Source organism: Scardinius erythrophthalmus (assembly GCF_964197995.2).
Source record: "Scardinius erythrophthalmus genome assembly, chromosome: 2".
Taxonomy (NCBI): domain Eukaryota; kingdom Metazoa; phylum Chordata; class Actinopteri; order Cypriniformes; family Leuciscidae; genus Scardinius; species Scardinius erythrophthalmus.
In genome coordinates this window covers 35,763,322-35,781,469 of record NC_138222.1, presented here as the reverse complement: position 1 = coordinate 35,781,469, position 18,148 = coordinate 35,763,322, and the positions used below count along the sequence as shown (strand labels likewise).

At 36.3% G+C, this 18,148-nt stretch overlaps 1 protein-coding gene across 3 annotated transcripts in view; it reads right to left on the bottom strand.

Moving 5' to 3' along the window:
- Positions 1–13,944, bottom strand: part of ube3c (ubiquitin protein ligase E3C) — a 35,062-nt gene extending 21,118 nt beyond the window's left edge. Inside the window, exons 1-14 of one of the 3 annotated variants that reach the window (XM_081357429.1) lie at positions 13,821–13,944; positions 12,722–12,854; positions 12,453–12,506; positions 12,088–12,162; positions 11,831–11,977; positions 11,507–11,622; positions 11,219–11,376; positions 10,908–11,061; positions 9,086–9,306; positions 8,771–8,922; positions 8,486–8,673; positions 1,647–1,733; positions 1,389–1,546; positions 1,006–1,232 (exon numbers count right to left, since the gene is read on the bottom strand). In XM_081357429.1, coding sequence (XP_081213555.1) covers positions 1,006–1,232; positions 1,389–1,546; positions 1,647–1,733; positions 8,486–8,673; positions 8,771–8,922; positions 9,086–9,306; positions 10,908–11,061; positions 11,219–11,376; positions 11,507–11,622; positions 11,831–11,977; positions 12,088–12,162; positions 12,453–12,506; positions 12,722–12,787 — 1,803 coding nt within the window. In that variant the 5' untranslated portion in view covers positions 12,788–12,854; positions 13,821–13,944. Of the gene's footprint in view, positions 1–1,005; positions 1,233–1,388; positions 1,547–1,646; positions 1,734–8,485; positions 8,674–8,770; positions 8,923–9,085; positions 9,307–10,907; positions 11,062–11,218; positions 11,377–11,506; positions 11,623–11,830; positions 11,978–12,087; positions 12,163–12,452; positions 12,507–12,721; positions 12,855–13,003; positions 13,111–13,820 lie in introns of those variants that run through there. The other 2 variants (XM_081357431.1, XM_081357430.1) reach the window with 2 other exon arrangements.
- Between the last annotated feature and the right edge of the window lie 4,204 nt (positions 13,945–18,148).

Here is an 18,148-nt window from a genome sequence, read left to right as displayed (position 1 = left end):
CGTAGTGTACAGCGCAGCGCTTCTGGGTTGTACGTCAGAACGTAGGCTCACTACGTCAAATAGGTCAGATTGCTTTCTCACCATACGCAAACTGCTCCAGAGTTTGTTTTCAATTAGGCCAAGACCCCCTCGTTCAGGCGTTCTCAGACTGATTATTTTACTCCGGATCTGAGCGTGATTACTCTGTTCATTTATGTCTAAGCAAATCGAAATGAGGGAGAAAATACACCAAGTTCCGAAACAAATGCTCCAAATGAGGAAGGTGAGAAAATGCCTAAAAAAACTGAAAACTGAATTTCGCAAATAACAACTTGTTTTTTACTTTTATTTTTATCCAAGTTTATTTTAAACTTTATCCAAATTAATATTAATGATCTCCACAATTATCTGTTAACTGAATCGGAGCAAATTTTTTTAAAATTTGTTTAAAAATTTTAAAATTATTGAAAATAAGTTTAGTTAAATGAAAAGAAAAATAGGTAAATGAGCTGTCAAAAGCAAGCAAGAGATCGGGTTAAACCACAAACAAATAATGAGGAAAAAGCTGAAACTTGACATGGGGATGGAAGTAAGAACATGATGGAGAAAGACGAGGAAGAGGATGGAGATGGATGGAGTGAAGACAGCTGACTAATATCCTAATGCCGTTATTCAGCTCACTTAGTCTTGGCAAACAACCTATTAATTTCCCGAGTGAGTGGTCTTCCTGCCTGGCTGATCAGCACTGATGGCCATAACAGATGCTAAGACTATTCGCCTCATTAATTGTAAACCCATCTAATTAGGTCATCAAAGACGTTGTTAGGACTGCTAATACAGCGCCCGGTTAAAAGTAACGCACATCATCCACTGGAGGTATTATCACCGCTAATGAATATAGAATAAGTGCTAGTGAGAATCTTCTCAGTACTGGTTAAGTTTAATTCCTTTCAACTACAACACCTAATGAAAGTGAATTCTGCATTAACTAGGTAATACGAGAGTGTGAGAAATAGAGGAAATCACCTTAAAAAGCTGGACCCATCGTTTCTGTTGAGCTTGGATGCGCTGCTGTACTTGGCTGTTGGTTTTCACCCCGACGCTACGGAACGCAGCTACATACTCCTCTTTGTGCTCTGTCTTAGTCTCAGGATAGGCCAACTTAATGATTCCCAGACACGCGTCCCGCAAACACCGAGATAATGTCACCAACTCTGACAGAGAGAAGGGCATCATCGACGACTGGCTCTGACCTGCCCGAGCAATGAAAAAACATTTAGGAGTGTAATAGTATTAACAAGACCACAATAAAAAGAAGGCAAAAAGAACTAAATTACCTGATCTGTTAAATACTTCAATATATTTATATACAGTTATTAGTACATTTCTGCAGAAATAGGTATTATTACCATCTGCTGAGCTGCCAAAAAACTCGCTGTCATGCACAGAGATGAGTGAATGACTGAAGAGTGAACTGAAGAGATAGAAGAGAGGTATGATCCTGTTGGAGTCCTCCGGAGACATTGGAGAACCTCGGGACATCACCTGCAACAAGGGAACCATAGAGCTACACAAAAGAGACAGAGAATAAAGAGAAAAGAAAAATGGATTTGTTAATATTATATTCAATAAATATGCATTAGAAAAGAACAATGTGGAAAACTCACCCTGTGATCATTTTAGTCTTCATAGATGTGATTAAAAACCAGAGGTGTCTAAGAAAGCGAGCATTGAAGGCTAAACTGTACAAAAGCCTAAAAAAAGGACAAAAAACAGAATAAAGATTTTTAGACAAAGTACACCAGTACACCAGCTAAGAAGCTACCACTAAACATTATGTAGTCTAGGCTATATACACACACAATACCATTACTTAACAATTCACCAACACTTTAAGTCAAAGGTGCTACAGGAACTATGCGCATCTCTAAATGTTCAAATAACCACATCTCCTGCCCATAAAACCTGAACTTCCCAAATTTCCAGCAGGACTCATAAAGTAGAAAAAAATATAAACAACCCAGTGAGCTGGAATTTCTAGTCTTTGTATGTGACCACAGGAAAGATTAAATGAGCCATTAAGCTTTATTTAGGTGAGGCACCTTCCATTAGTAAACTAGCAGTCTGCTTCAGGGTCGTAAACACACCAGTGGTTCCTGTGGGGGCTCCATTTAAGTTAATGACGGCCAGAGAGACAATGTAGCACGGCTACAATGGCCTGACCGTAGAAACAGTGCTGCCATCACAAATTAGATACTGTGCTTAGGCCACCCAAATCATTAAACCTAACAGGCATCACACCGGGGTGTGAGAAATCACTCTGGTGGTTACTGCATGCTTGTTTTGTGTCAAGGGGTGAAAGAATAAATAAAGCATAATTGCAAGTAATTAAGGGAGAAAATAAGATTAAAGTTGGGGTAAGGTTAGGTAAGAATGTGTACATGCACCTTACACGCACACACACGCACACACACACACACACACACACACACACACACACACACACACACACACACAAAGCACTAGTCTAAAATCCATCAATATTGGGAAATAAGTAGACCAAATGTTAAAAAATTTAAACTGACACACAAAGCAAAATGCCATGCAGTATTTTTCTAAATAAAATAAATAAATAAATATATCAGTTTATGATAAATTCAATCAAGGACCAAATACAGTAAAGTGAGTTTACAAATTAAGCAGTTTTCTCAGCATCACAGGTTCAAGGGAAATTAGGCGAGAACAATAAATTAAACGTTTTATTATTATTTATTGCTTACATGCTTCACAGGGCATGCACTGTAATTGACTATAAAAAATGACTAATTTTAACAGTAAAAGACTGAAAAACCCTGTTAATACGTTAACAGCAAGTTCCTGTACTAAATGGAGGTAAAAATAACAAATTTTTCTTATAATTTACAGTGAAAACAACTGTAAACTGACATTCCTAGAATTCCGAGTGTGACACTTCACATTTGATGGTTTTTAAATGTAATAATTATGTTTCTTCTTAGTTTTTATCTCATCAGTTACATTAGGGTTTTATGTTACATCTTATGTTGTTTAAAGAGTGTTTATTGCATTATTTTAGTGTTGTGTGTTACCATGATGGTGTTTTGTGTTTGTGTTCATGACACTGTATGCAGCTTCTACATATTAGTATTTAGCTCAGCTTGTGTTTTCACTTTACCACCAGTGTTATTATGGTGGATGTCAGTAAATGTAAAAAGAACAAGACAGATAGCGTCGCATGACTGTTGGCTTTACCGGTTCTTCTAAATTACAGTTTTAAATTGTAAAATTTACTGGTTGTTCTGTAAATATGTTTGAAGTTTACTGTATGTGATTTTAAATTGTCAAAACAAATACAGCAGGCTTAACATTAATGAGACCTTTCCATGAACAGGAACCAAGCACTCTAACAGTTTTTGATACTTTAATGACCTGTTTAGAGTAAAATACAGCCACACTCTTCACTTCAAATATGATAATGTTCAAAAGGCAACCAAGTTTGCACGCGCACTGGGTGCTTCTTTAAAGGTTGTAAATCAGGGACAGCTGTTATACCTCTTGTAAAACTATCCCATCCACTCCTGCAAGAATTAATCTTCCTAGGCCAGCTAATTATTTTGTACAGATATCCGATAATGATAAAGTAGTGAAGGCAGGATTTATGATAAAAGCCTTCTCTTCTCGACGGAGCTGTAAAATATAAAAATACCACCAAAAAAATATTCAGGGAAAAAAGGATGAGTAAAGAATATGAAAGAAACCAATGGAAATAAGCGGTTTATGTCATGTATGAAAGTAATTGGAACAGGCAAAACATGTTAAAGACGTTACAGGAGCAAGATTAAGAAGGAAGTCTAAAGGGTCATCCAGAAACTTGAGTGTTGAGTCAAATGAGGATGCATGTTAGATTTTTTTCATATATTTTTGATTACTCTATATTTCCATAGAACAATTAATAATATTAAATAGTATTTAAAAGATCATTTTACTTTGTTTAAAATCCCATATGCAGTAATTTTAGCATATGAAAGCATCATTTTAATTAGACAATAAGGTGCAAAATGATTAAATGTGTGTTAAACAGCCTAAACATGAAATCTATTTATCCAGAAGTTAAAAGTCCCCCTGTAGTCAATAATTTTGTACCTTAAAACTCATCTTTGATCACCAAAATGTCATATTTAAATGTTTTTTCCTGTCCATTTTTTTTTTATTCATGCCTTAAAATAGCTCGAATGTAACTCTACAACCTTGCTTTATTTAGTTTACACGGAACCATAAATATGCAAACGATCCCCGCCTCCACTGGCTCATACAGGCTCGTCTACAAGACGTTGTGTCAGAATGGTAATGTGTTTTATGGATCACTCTCTACAACATCGGACACATAACTGTAATTAATATGATTAGCCTTTTGCTTGACTACGTTATCAAACAGCTAATAATGTGTTGCTAATGTTACACAAACCATGTTCCCGTTCGTCACCTCAGAGTCAGACAGCTGCTTTCTAAAAATCAGCATCCTTAGAAACACTTTGAACAACTTAGAACATCAGTGGAGAAAGCCGTATAGTTCATCATAACATCGTAATATACATCATATACATAATTCACCCGCTATACTGATAAATCTACCTGATTTTTCATATCAACAGAAAAATATACTGGGATAACCTGGCTTCTCTTGAGACTCCCCTGCTTCAGAGCATAGTTAATGATATGCTAAAGCCTGCCCACACATTGACGTGATTGGTTACAACAAGGTAGTTTGTGACATAAGAAACTGTCTTTTTTTCACTACAGTTTTAAGGAGAAAATACTCAGCAATGGTGTTAACTTATGAATTTGCACATGGTTTGACTAAAGGGTTAGTTCACCCAAAAATGAAAATTCTGTCAGTAATTACTCACCCTCATGGTGTTCCAACCTCGTAAGACTTTCGTTCATCTTCGGAACACAAATTAAGATATTTTTGATGAAATCTGAGAGCTGGCTCACTCCTCCATAGGCTTCTAAGACATTATAACTTGCTGGCCCAGAAAATGTATTAAAGAGATCGTTAATATAGTCCAAGTGACCACAGTGGCTTAATCTTAAGTTTATCAAGCGACGAGAATACTTTTTGAGCGCAAAAAAACAACAAAAATTACGACTTTATTCCACTTTTCATTTCCTTCTCTCTGGGCCTCAAGTTTTTTCACGTAGTAAATCTGCGCAGCACGTCTGTGTTGTACGTCACACGCATCACACACATGACCAGTGTCGGCCAGTAGTGCGCCTACGTGTGACGTACAACACAGACGTGCTGCGCGTGCTTTGCGCACAAAAAGTATTCTCGTCGCTTTATAAACTTAAGATTGAGCCACTGTAGTCACTTGGACTATATTAACGACGTCTTTAATACATTTTCTGGGCCAGCAAGTTATAATGCCTTAGAAGCCTATGAAAGAGTGAGACAGCTCTCAGATTTAATCAAAAATATCTTAATTTGTGTTCCGAAGATGAACGAAAGTCTTACGGGGTTGGAACAACATGAGGGTGAGTAATTACTGACAGAATTTTCATTTTTGCGTGAACTAACCCTTTAAAGCATATTAAAAAAAAGAGCACATAGAGATATAAACAACATAAAAAAAAATTCACCACAGAGGGTCTTTAAACAATGTTAATTTAAACATTGCAAATATTAACAAAAGAATGTGAAAATGTAAAAATAAAAATAGAAAAAAAGAAGTGACTTTTTTTCAGCATATGCAAGATGGATCATTAACATTTTTTCTAAGATATGAAAGGCTTGTGAATGCTGCCTCCTTAAAGGAGTAGTTCACTTTAAAGTGAAAATTACCTCATGATTTATTCACCCTCAAGCAATCCTAGGTGTAGATGGCATTCTTCTTTCAGACGAATACAATCGGAGTTATATTAATAAACACCCTGACGCTTCCAAGCTTGATAATGGCAGTGGATTGCAACCATCAGTTGGAAGCTCGAAAAAGTGCTACTTTATAAAGTTTTAAATATGAATATTTCTCATACACAAACTCATCGTTGTGCTTCAGAAAACCTTTATTAACCCCCCGGAGCCATGTGGAGTTCTTTTATGATGGATGGATTCACTTTTTCGAGCTTCAAACTGATGGTTGCAATCCACTGCAGGGTGTCAGGGTGTTTATTAATATAACTCCGATTGTATTCGTCTGAAAGAAAAAAGTCACATTATACACCTAGGATGGCTTGAGGGTGAGTAAATCATGGTGCAATTTTCATTTTAAAGTGAACTACTCCTTTAATTGTGAAGACTGTTTTCTGACAAGATTTGAATACCAATACTGAGAACATAAAAGGTATAGGGCAGGGTTCTTATAGCTTAATACACTACGATAAATGATTTAGTGAGATTAAACACATGGCATGTGTTGAGGTTCTGATTAGCTGATTGACACTGGCTTTACCAATCAAATATGTCCCTCTCCTAGGGCTGGGCGATAAAACGATAACGATATGTATCGCGATAGACACGTAATCAATATCAATAAAAAATGCGTTCGATAAAACGTTCGATATATATATATATATTTTTTTTTTTTTTTTCGTTAGAAGAAACCAACAAAGCAAGTTTGATTGCATGAACAAAGGCACTCACTCTCTAGTAACTAGATAAAACAGAAAAAGTCAGCTCGCCTGACTTAAAGTCTGACCGTAGTCAGACCAATGTCGTCTGCAGATTATGCAAGACCGTCGTCAGTTTCTCTGTTATTCGCGTTCTGATCATAAAATGGTTCTGATGCGCTGTTCTAGCGTGTGCGTTTCTCAGCGCGTACATGTGAAGCTCGCATGCTCTAAAAGCCTGTCTACCAGCGCCTCAATACTGGACTAAGTTATATTTCGAGTCTTATTTTGCTAATACTGTTATATACACACAAAGTTTACATAAACTAGTCGGATATGTCTAAAGTGAAAGGAAACTTGAGAAAATTGAGAGAAAATCTGCTTGTCAAATGCGTGTATAATAGACGCGTCGCGCGCAGCTTTTAAAGAGACAGTAATAGTAAACACGCTGCCGCTTGTCCTTAAAGGGATAGTTCACCCAAAAATAAAAATTATCTCATTATTTACGCACTCTAATGTTGTTCCAAACCTGTATTAATTGCCTTCTAATATTTTCTAATATAAATATTTTGAAGAATGTGGGTATCCAAACAGTAGCTGGTCCCCATTGACTTTCATAGGAGAAAAATATACTATGGAAGTCACTCTGGTACATCAACTATTGGTCATTCTTCCAAATAACTTTTATTTTCAACAGAAGAAAGAAACTTATTCGAGTTTAAAACACTGTGAGAGAGTAAATTATGAAAATTAGAATTTTTAGGAGAACTATCCCTTTAATGTTAATAAAACAACAAAATGTAAAGAGAAAATCACTCACTGCTCTTGACTAATAACTTTATTAATAGCTTTAATAAGTATCAATGTATAATTTATAGAAAATAGAAAGAAATAGATTTATAGAATTTATAGAAAGAAATCGTAATATTATATTTTTGCCATATCGCCCACCCCTTTATAAAGCATTTCTTACGTATTCTTTAATTTTGCACCTAAATGTTAAGAGATAATTGTTAAGTGTTCATTGTGATTTTAGACTTTTGAGTTTTCCATGGTCGTGTTGACATTTCTGCCTTTATAACTGATGGGATTATAATCAGAGGTAGGTTAAGTTTAAAATAAAAAATCTTTAAATGTAATATATTTGTCTCCTGGACTGGTCCTTATTTTAAATATGTTATAAAAAAATTCAATAATTATCGATATCGACCGATATGAAACACTTATATCGTGATACAGTTTTCAGCCATATCGCCCAGCCCTACCCTCTCCCTCATTAAACTAGACGTTCTTCTCTTCCCTGTCTTTCATACCACCTCTCTCCATCACTTTCTTTCTTTCTCAAGTTCTTTCTGCTGAAATCCTGTTCTCATTTTGTCAATATAGCAGAACCAGAAGTAGAAAAAAGCAAAGGTAATTGAGAGGAGAGCTCATTAAACTAATTGATGAGTGACAGCAACTAAAACTGCCCTGGTAATAGAAAAAACACAGCAAGATGAGACTTAACCGTCTGACTGCTTCATTAGAGATTTTATTGTTTTCTGTTTTTAAAAACCAGCAGAAAAACAGAGGCAAAGATAAAAAGAAAAAAGAAAAACAACGCTCACAGACTCGAGGACAGTTTGATGTTTGGGAATCTTTTATATACTACTATAAAAGTGCATCCCAATCCTATCCGACTCTGATCTATATCACTTTCTTGACTGCACCTCTTTTTATCAATTAGAGAGGTACAGCATGATTAACTTATCTTGCAATGAGAGTGTGATAGAGCACAAATGTGCACTGTGCAGTACATCTAGTTCTATTGGTTATCCTTAATGTTGTGTTGCACAAAATGCTAGGTGATTCATTTTGTTTGCATGCGTGTATGTGATCTGACCTGACTCTGGGCACCATCATACGGTGCTGCACCATCAACGTGTGACAGATGGAAGCCATCATGGTGAAGATGTCTTCACTTGCAGAGTCTCTCCACACTAATGTTAGCAGAGCATTAGTCTGCTGCTTGGTGTCCAACTTCTGTACACATTCTTCTGTTATGTAATACACAGAAATCCAACTCCCATCCTTTTGAAAAAGAAACAGGATTATATCCACCCGTTGTATGCTACTCTCTGAATATTTTCTTCTGTGCAAAGATTTGGATAAGAGATAATGTGTGTACCTGCGAAGCAAGAGGCTGTACAGTCATTTCTTCCTCATCTTCTGAATCACTGTTGATGTCAGCTCTCCTGTTGCACTCCGTCACTGGCAACAATGGCAACAGAGTCTGTAGAGCGTTTAAGTACAACAGCAACCCTTCTTCTGAGAGTGAACCTATACAAATAAAACAGACAAAATACTCAAACCTGATTCCCTAAATATACTCTTAAAGATATCTAAAAAAGAATTGCAAATCGATTTCTAAAGAAGTCACCTTTTAAGCACACGTTATACTAGTCATACAGTGCAGTTTATCTTTCTTACACACTCTACTTACCCAGTCCTGATTCTCCAACTGACAGCACAAAGTAAAAGAGCCAAGGAGCCTGAGCTCTGGCCTGGGCAGAGGAGGCTATGGTGGCCTGGAGTGACCAAAGGAAGTTCTGAAATGGGAAAGCTAGTTTTGGGTCTGCCAAAGCTGGCACGAAGAAATGATAGATTTGTTCAGTGAAAGGCGCAGAGATGAACTCCTCAGTGAAGGCTGTAAAAACAAACTGCCTGTGAATGAGAAGAGAGAAAATGTTGTGAATTTAATACTCTATTGACTCAAATGTACTGTAACTGTAGCTAATGTTTTAGCCTGCAGTAAGTACTTCAACTTTCAATACTGACATACATTTACACACACTTTTGGCCATTTGTGTATCTATGAGACAAAACCCCCTCAATCTCCTGTCAGGAGACCTTATATTAGCAGGACTTTGTTAGTTACCATATTTAGGGTGTACTCACACTAGGCACAGTTGCCTTGTAAAGTGCCCTGGCAAGATTGTCAAACCAGACACGTTATAAACCTAAATATACTCAATTTAGTTACATTAATTGAAAAGTGTACTGTCTAAGTAATAATAGAAGATGTTTGCTGTCTGTAATGATGTAATGATGACAGTAGCGCACACAAAAGTAGAAGCTGTTCCGTGCTCCGACACGGTTAGCAATCACACTGCATGCGTACCGCACCCGAGCCCGACTGAACCGTGCTCTGGCCCACCTCTTCCAAGCGGGCCATGGATGATTAAGCAAACAGCGCCTGGGCACTGTACGAAGCGATCACACTAGTCAAACGAACCAGACTTTGGGGGTCAAACATGCTCGGGTACAGTTCAGATCGCCTAGTGTGACTACACCCTTACATATACAGTACCAGTCAAAAGTTTGGAAACATTACTATTTTTAATCTTATTGAAAGAAGTCTTTTCTTGAAAGACGTTTTCTATTTTAATATACTTTAAAATATAATTTATTTCTGTGATTTTTGGCATCATTACTCCAGACTTCAGTGACACATGATCCTTCAGAAATCATTCTAATATGCTGATTTGCTGCTCAAGAAACATCTTATTATTGTCCATGTTTTTAAGGATTCTTTGATAAACAGAAAGTTCACAAGAACACCATTTGAAATCCACTGTAACATTATAAATGTCTTTGTTGTCACTTGATCGATTTAATGCATCCTTGCTATTAATTTCTTTTTTTTTAATCTTACGGACCCTAAACTTTTGAATGGTAATGTACATTATTAACCCTAAAAACGTAAAAGGAAAGAACAGATAAAAAAAGTGTCAATGTTAATTTCAATCAAAAGGTGATAACTCACAACAACATCTGGCTGGTTTGTCTAGATACGTGCCTCTGTGTATGAGTATGTGTGTGTGTGTGTGTGAGAGAGAGAGAAAGAGAAAGAGAGAGGACAAACACAGGACTGTATGCACAAGCTTATACTCTCGCGCTCTTGTCGTTCTTCAGAGAGAAAAGAAAAGAAAACAGCACTGTTCGTCTCTCAGAGTGTTAGAATGGAGGGTAAATGTTGTGTAAACATTACATGTTGAGTGAATGAGTCTGTCTGGATTTTACTACTCTCTGTAAACAAAGCAGTGAGGGAATTACTGTCCATTGGTCCTCTGGAAGGATAAAGCTAACGGTCTGCAATAAGGCCAACCTTTTACTGGGACCCGTGCACCACACATACACCAAAACAAAGACATTACTCAAACAGCTTAAATCAAATGCTCTCCAAAGCATATATAGTGTAAAAGGCTGTGAATAATTTGAACTAGTCAGATTTCTTTACAGTATGAACGCATGTAAGTGTGTACCTGGTATCTGGGGGGCAGGAACTGTATGTAAAGTGCAGAGGCTTGAGTGTGTGTTCCAGTAGCGTTTGTGCCAGCGGAATGGAAGGGGAATCACTATATTCTAGACTCGATGGCAACTTGTGATTCACTAAAACATACAGAGATCTGTAGTATCCTAAAAGACAGAAAGACATTGAAAATAATATGATTAAAGCAGAAGCAAACTTTTGCTAATTTAAAAAGATAATTCTGTGTAGTCTCTAACTAAATATATTCATCTATTGCCTCAAAGTATGATTAAGACAAATCAAACATAGGGCAAAACTATGTACCTTTCTGTACCATATAGCTCAAAATTTGCTCAATAAGTGCAGTGACATAGTTTTCATCCTGTAAAAAGGGCAGGTAGGTTCTCTCAGATGAAAACACCTCCAGCATCCGCATCGGTACTGTCACATTCAGACTGTTATCTTCACGTGCTTGCAATAACCTTAGAGAGACAGAGAAAATGCTTAGCGACCAACCAACAAGCAGATCTATAGATTTTTCCTATGCCAGAATTTTTTATTTTAGGGATGCTCCAACAGAAAACAGTATCTGGGGAACATCTTATTGTGTACCTGCAACAGTGTCCCAGCATCCTCTTGATCTGAAACAGGCAGCTCTGTCTTTCTGGCCCTGTCAGCAGCTTGACGAACTGAGCATGATGCTTTACCAAGCTCTGACACATCCAGATCTACAACAGTTAAGACATTAACATCCTTAAATGCACATAAATCCAAAGAAGGTTCTTGGATTCATTAAAGACAATGACACCATAGAACAAAGCTGTCCAACTTCTTTTTATTTTTCATCAATTCACATTAAAAAGGCAATTAACAAAAACAAAACGTCATTGGCCCTCATGTGATAACAAAAATGCAGATCATATTTTCGGTTCTTACCATTCGGTTTCTGTCTTCACTTTGTCTGTAAAAAAAGAGAAGCTGGCGAACAAGTTGGCTGAGTATGGCACTGTCTGTAAGTTGAGGGCCAGAGCCTGACTGGCACTGACACACACAGTGGTCAAAGCAGCCCCTTTGAATGGCATACTATATGAAACAGAGAGAAAATTCAGGAATTTAACAATCTGTCTATCAACTACAAGAACGGGTTCAAAAAACCCATCCACACTTGTAGAGTTTAAAGTGATTCCACATACTTGCTGTTTTCGGTCTTGGTATCCCCTTATGTATGACTGAATGATGATTGAATTCTTTAGTCTTTTCCTCTCATCCTGTGCAAAATACAAAGATAAGTAAATCATCTTCTATTTGTTCATAACTGCAAGATTCACATTCTTATATCTGGCTCTAATCTAAAAAATAGATACACATCATGGGAATTTTGTGATACACCAAAAAGCATTTGGACACTCAAGACACACTTAAAAATGTATGAATGTCATTTCATTAGATAACAAAAGTCAAACCAAGCTTTTCTCAGAACTAGCATAACGTTTTTTGTCCTATTTTCACAATAAAATGCTTTAAACATCTGTAAAATACCCTAATGGCGGATACTCACCTCTCGTTTCCTTCTTTCTTCCTGTGTTCGATGAAGAAGAGATGCTTTTTCCTCCTGAAAAAAAAAATGTGTTAGACGTATCAAAATAGATCCAATAACAATATGGAACAACAATTACCAGATTTGTGTTGTCCATATGTGGAAATTATTTACACTAGTTTAGAATTAGCAAACAAATATTCACAAATATACAAAATGGTCAGTTTCAAAGTAACAATCATTGAAGACAAAGGTCAAATGTTGTGATGTCTATCACATGGAAAACTTACTTTTCTGCTAGCACCCCCAAGGGACACCTTGGGTGTTCTCCTGAAATCTCCCTCAAAACTGAACATGGTTACACTTTTCCCATTGAGCAGCAATCAATACAAGTATCCTGTGTGCAGTGCAACAAAGTGCAGTCTGAGCCGGCAAGACAGAGAAAACAAAAAATGATGAGATTGATTGGAGTCTAGTCAATGAACTAATCATAAAGGAAACATTATCTCATAACAAAATTTATGTTTGCTTGTAACAATAAGCACCGATAAAGATGCTGCTTAAACATATACCACTGTGAAATAAAGCAGGCTGTTATGATGAAGATATTTAAAGCAACTTTATCCTTGTGATAGATAACTGAGGAGGTGTGAATGGAAATTGTCGCCCCGCTTTCAGCAGGTGTGGTGATCAACACTAAATAGAGCTGTATAACACCAGCGTATCTCCAATCAGAAATGTCACAACATGACCGCTGAAATATTATTTCAAATTTATGTGCACATTATTGTACATGCGTACAAATATCTGTGTTCAACAATTGCCCTGCCATGAAAAGGGTTGTTTCATAAGGAGACAAACACATTTGTTATGACTCAAGCCAGGCTAACGTTAGTTGGCTTGCTAACATAAAGAACCGGTAAAGAATCACTAACGTTATACCAGACGTTCATCATAATTTACGACCGTGTTCTTTGAAGTTTTACATATAAATGAGCATTCGCGCTGTGAAAGACACAGAGTTCTGGCATTTTCTTCAGTCGGATCCATTGAACTTCTCTGTTAGCCTCTTGGCTAAAGGTTCTTTGACTAGCTAGCTAATGACTCAGCAGCAGGTCAATTGTCTTTCACCTCGACAATTCCCAATTTCCCAGAAATGTACACGTATAACTGTATGTTATTTGGGGTCTGTCACCACTTAACGAGAATTAAGACAGTATTTTGGAAACATAAATGCTCTGCTCTGCTCTGATATGTTAGTTCAGCTTGACAGAAACTTCAGTCATATGTCGCTCTGATCGCTTCTAAAGTCACCAAGTGATTTCAGTGAGGTTTTACAGCTTTTTCTACTGATGAGTCGTGTTAGTAAATGAAATGTGAATTGTTTACCTGGTTTTATTGAATGATCAGCAGAACCATACAGTTCAGCTACTGGAAATCAAAGAAAACAAAACCGAAATCGTTGCTCCTGCTCTACTAAACAAACACAACACAGAGAAACGCCCGCCCACTCAATAGCACGGTGGAATGTGATTGGACAACACAACACTGGCTACCAAACGATTGGTTAAAAACGAGGTCAATCACGTGAAAAATGTCACAATTACTTCCTGGATGAATCCCAGCAATAAAAGGAAACCAGTCACGGTCGGTGAAAGGGATCTAATCTCCGATACGTCGAACTGGATCGTGTTTATATTAGATATTCTAAAAAAAGTATTATAAAAATTCATTTCTTTATTGGTTTCTTTGTAAGTGATGTAAATAATGAATTGGCAAACACATAGCAAAACAAAAAGCAACCATTTACATAAAGTTTTGAAACATTAAAATGCATAGTACCTACACCCAAAATGTCTAACTCTTTTTATTATTTACTTACTTACTTACTTACTTCTTTCTTCTGTGGAACAGAGAAGATGTTTTGTTGTTGTTGTTGTTGTTGTTGTTGTTGTTGTTGTTGTTGTTGTCCCTCTCCATAGAATGGAAGTCAACATTCTTTAAAATATATTTTATGTTCCACAGAAAAAAGGAAAGTCATGTATATTTGGAATGTGTGAGTAAATGATGACAGAATTCCAGTTTTATAGAGAGGAACTAACTTTGAAGCCAACTAACTTAGCTTACTTACAAATACTCATCGGCACTTTACACACATCCCCCTAAATATTCCAGAATAGGTCTCACACTCATTGCTTGGCATCTGATTCTTGTTGGACAGCAGTAGCAAGACAGGAAACCACTCAGTTTCTCATATATGTTATAGAGGGATTTATGAGTTATTGATTGATCATATCCTGCCTTTTAGACCTGAAAAGGGTATAACGAGCCACTACAGCAAGTCTTCTGGAGCTGCTTCAGAATACAGAATGGGGGTCTCATCATCTCAAAAGGTCTCTAATTTTGAAAGATGTCAAAAAAGGGTCACACATTTACGTCAACTCCCTGAGTTATATGTCTCCATAACTCTTTGTTGAGTCTGGTTAATTGCTAAATTGTTCAAGAGTCCTTTCAGGACCTGTATTCTTAAGTAAAAAGTGTTTTAAGCTATTCCCTGCATCCATATATATATATATATATATATATATATATATATATATATATATATATATATACGTATATATATAATGAACACCAAATCACGCTGCCTTTACATTTGTCTTAAACAGCGTATGCTTACATAGTTCAAGTTACATGTACAATTCTTTTAAACCCAGAATAGGCACTACAAATATTCAAAACAAATGTGGGTTATAAATAATTAATTTACACAAACATTCACAGAGCAAATTTTATATCTGGCTCCAAAGTACACTTGTCAAATATTTTTATAAAACAATTGAATGTTCATCATTAAATCTGTTTATTAGGTCCTGATATGTGCTTTGTACTGTGCAGTCATTGTTTAAATGATAAAATTCCCTACAAAAACAAGACTGATCATTCATCAGGCAGTGAGACAAATGTAAAAACTGAGCTTGAAAAACATCCATAAGAAAACAGGCAACTGTTTTCATTGCCTAAAAGCTGTTTAGCTTTTATGATGTTGGTTAATAATTGAAACATGCTATAAGGCCAAATGCACCTCACTCCCCTCTTTTTTGAAAAAGTCATGAAAAAGAAAAATTACACCCTCCAATTAATTTGTGGTGGCCAAATGTGCTATTCTGAAACACAATACAGCCATCACTGTGTCACATTTGCCTTACATTTAAAGAAATGTGGATATGGTTTGGGGACGTCAGGTTTAGAAGACTAACAATAAGTAGCATAGGATAAGGCAACATTGTAGCTTTTATTATTAGGCCTATTGTTTTTAAATCATGTAAGCCTAAATGTGCAGATTCAAATCATTACAGTTTTACTTTTTTTTTTTTTTTACAAAACTGTTATCTCACCTGGTATAGAATATTAAATCATAAGGGTTGTTGTTGATTTAATAAATAGCCTTTTAAAATATTTCCTCGGTTCTCAGCTTGTTTTGTGGGGCACTCGTTTTAATAAACAGCGAGATCTTTGACTCTTTGCTGTGCTTATGACAGACATGAAATGCATTCATTTGAATTAGCCTGACATCTGGTGACATCGTCAATCACGGGCTCGTGTCACGGAGAGAGGGGACTCGTGGGTCATCTCGTTTAAAGCACATTTTAAATTACACCACTGACTGAATTGTGTGTGTTCATCACATTAGTGTAGTCTACCAGTATGCTCGGTTGAGTGACACCTGGCTTTCGGGATTGTTCACAGTTTGGTCCAGTGAATCAAGATATAGGCTAATCAGGGTTATCAAAGAAAACTGATAAAAACGCTCATTTCGATATAGCCAGAGCCAAAGAAGGACTTGTTTAAAATGAATTCAAGTTCCATGTTCAGAATCATAAATCTATAAGCGCTGAAATCGGATTTCCTTTAATGATTTTTGATACTGGTAGGGCCATTCGTTGTAAGTAACCGTTCCCTATATACAAATTAAATTGATAAAAAGATTATGGGCCCGAAATGTGTTTAAAACTATGTACATTTCATCACACTGCCCATTTGTGCCATTATGATCGAAAATATTTAGGCTATTGCAATAAAAGAGACAGTGGAGGTCCCGATAAATTGGCTTTTCATAATGAACACATTTACCATGGATAGGGCTAATTAATATATAAACTATTTCGATTTGTCATTGTGATATGTGTTCCACTTAATTGTGAAAGTAATTACCGAGCGAATGAGCAGCTTTGAGGAGAGTCCCTGGTTTCAGGCCCTTCCTTCTAACAGAGGGTGCAATAATAATAATTTTACTCTCCCCTGATGTGATGAAAAAGAGCCATAAATCTCTCTGATCGCTGCAGGTCCGTGGCTTCATATTTCACTGCTGCTTTAATAGAAATATTCATGCGATCCCTTAATGAAATTACAACTGATGGGAAGCAGACAAAGCGGCAAGACACAAGAACGTTTAACCGCGTTTAAAGACATAAGCACAATTTATTGGGAAGAATGTTGAAGACCTCAAATAGGAGGATTCCAGATAAACTCAAATCAAAATAAATAGGGTTAGCCTATTGTTGCGTTGCTTTTCGCAGTCCATGATCGTCTAAATAGGTTATACAGGCCATGCATTGTAAAGTTGTAGCAATTACACCTGAGGCTATATGAGTCCTATTATTTCAGAAATGGTGGGTAACTTCATCATTGGGACACCCTGTTATTTTTCTCCTTTTGGTTCGTGACTTGTTGATTTCCCCTGAGCAAATAAACGCATGCGAGCAGTCTCTCGAGAGTGGTTAGCTGATGAATTGAGGAAAACTAATCCGCTTTATTGGTAGACAGGTTAAGGGCAACAGAGTGTCAATAATTCTCTCTCTGGCCTCTTTCTCCATTAGCTTAAAGAGGCTTATAAGAGGAACAGACCCCACAACAGGACACAGATCTTCCACACCCCATCCCATGTACCCAGCTTGAAGAAATAGCTTAGATTTTAAGAGCGAGATTTGCATTAGACATAACTTTTAAGAAAGTCCCATCTTTTTTTCATTTTTTTCTTCTTCATTTTTTCCTTTAAATTTGATCAAACTAACAAAGGTCTGATTTGCAAATGTTTATGCAGAATAAATAACCTACAAAATATATATGTACCAACATGTTACAATATTATCAGAAGTTTAGCTGTCATGATTATTGTGACAGTTTGAATAGTGTGGCACCTTTGCCTATTCGGCTATTTATTAAATATAGCCTAATCTAACACTGAAATAACCTACACATTATCTTGTTGTTATGGATGCAAAGTTGCTAAAATATGTAAAAATCCAGAATAGGCTAGAATAATGTAACTGTTAAGGCTAATTAAGATTTTTTATTTTTTTTTTTTTTTTGCATGTCATGTCACGCGGAAAAGTTGTCAAGGTTTTGAGTCAAAAGTCAAAATGTGTTTTCGCAGTGGTTATAGTTTAAACAATTATCTTAAATTAAAATAATTTTGTGAATTTTAACCTCCAGAGTAAACATCTAATACATTTATATTTCTGTAGCTGTTTAGTAAGAAATTAATCACAATAATGTCAAACCGAAACTGGCATATTTTTAGGCAGGGGTCAAATAAAATCAAGGTCGATTTCAAATGAAAGTTTGACCTGTGTTCTGAGGACAAAGATATTTTATATATCATGTGGCGGGCAAGTTGTCACACGTGTTTTAAATATTGTAAAATAATTTATTAA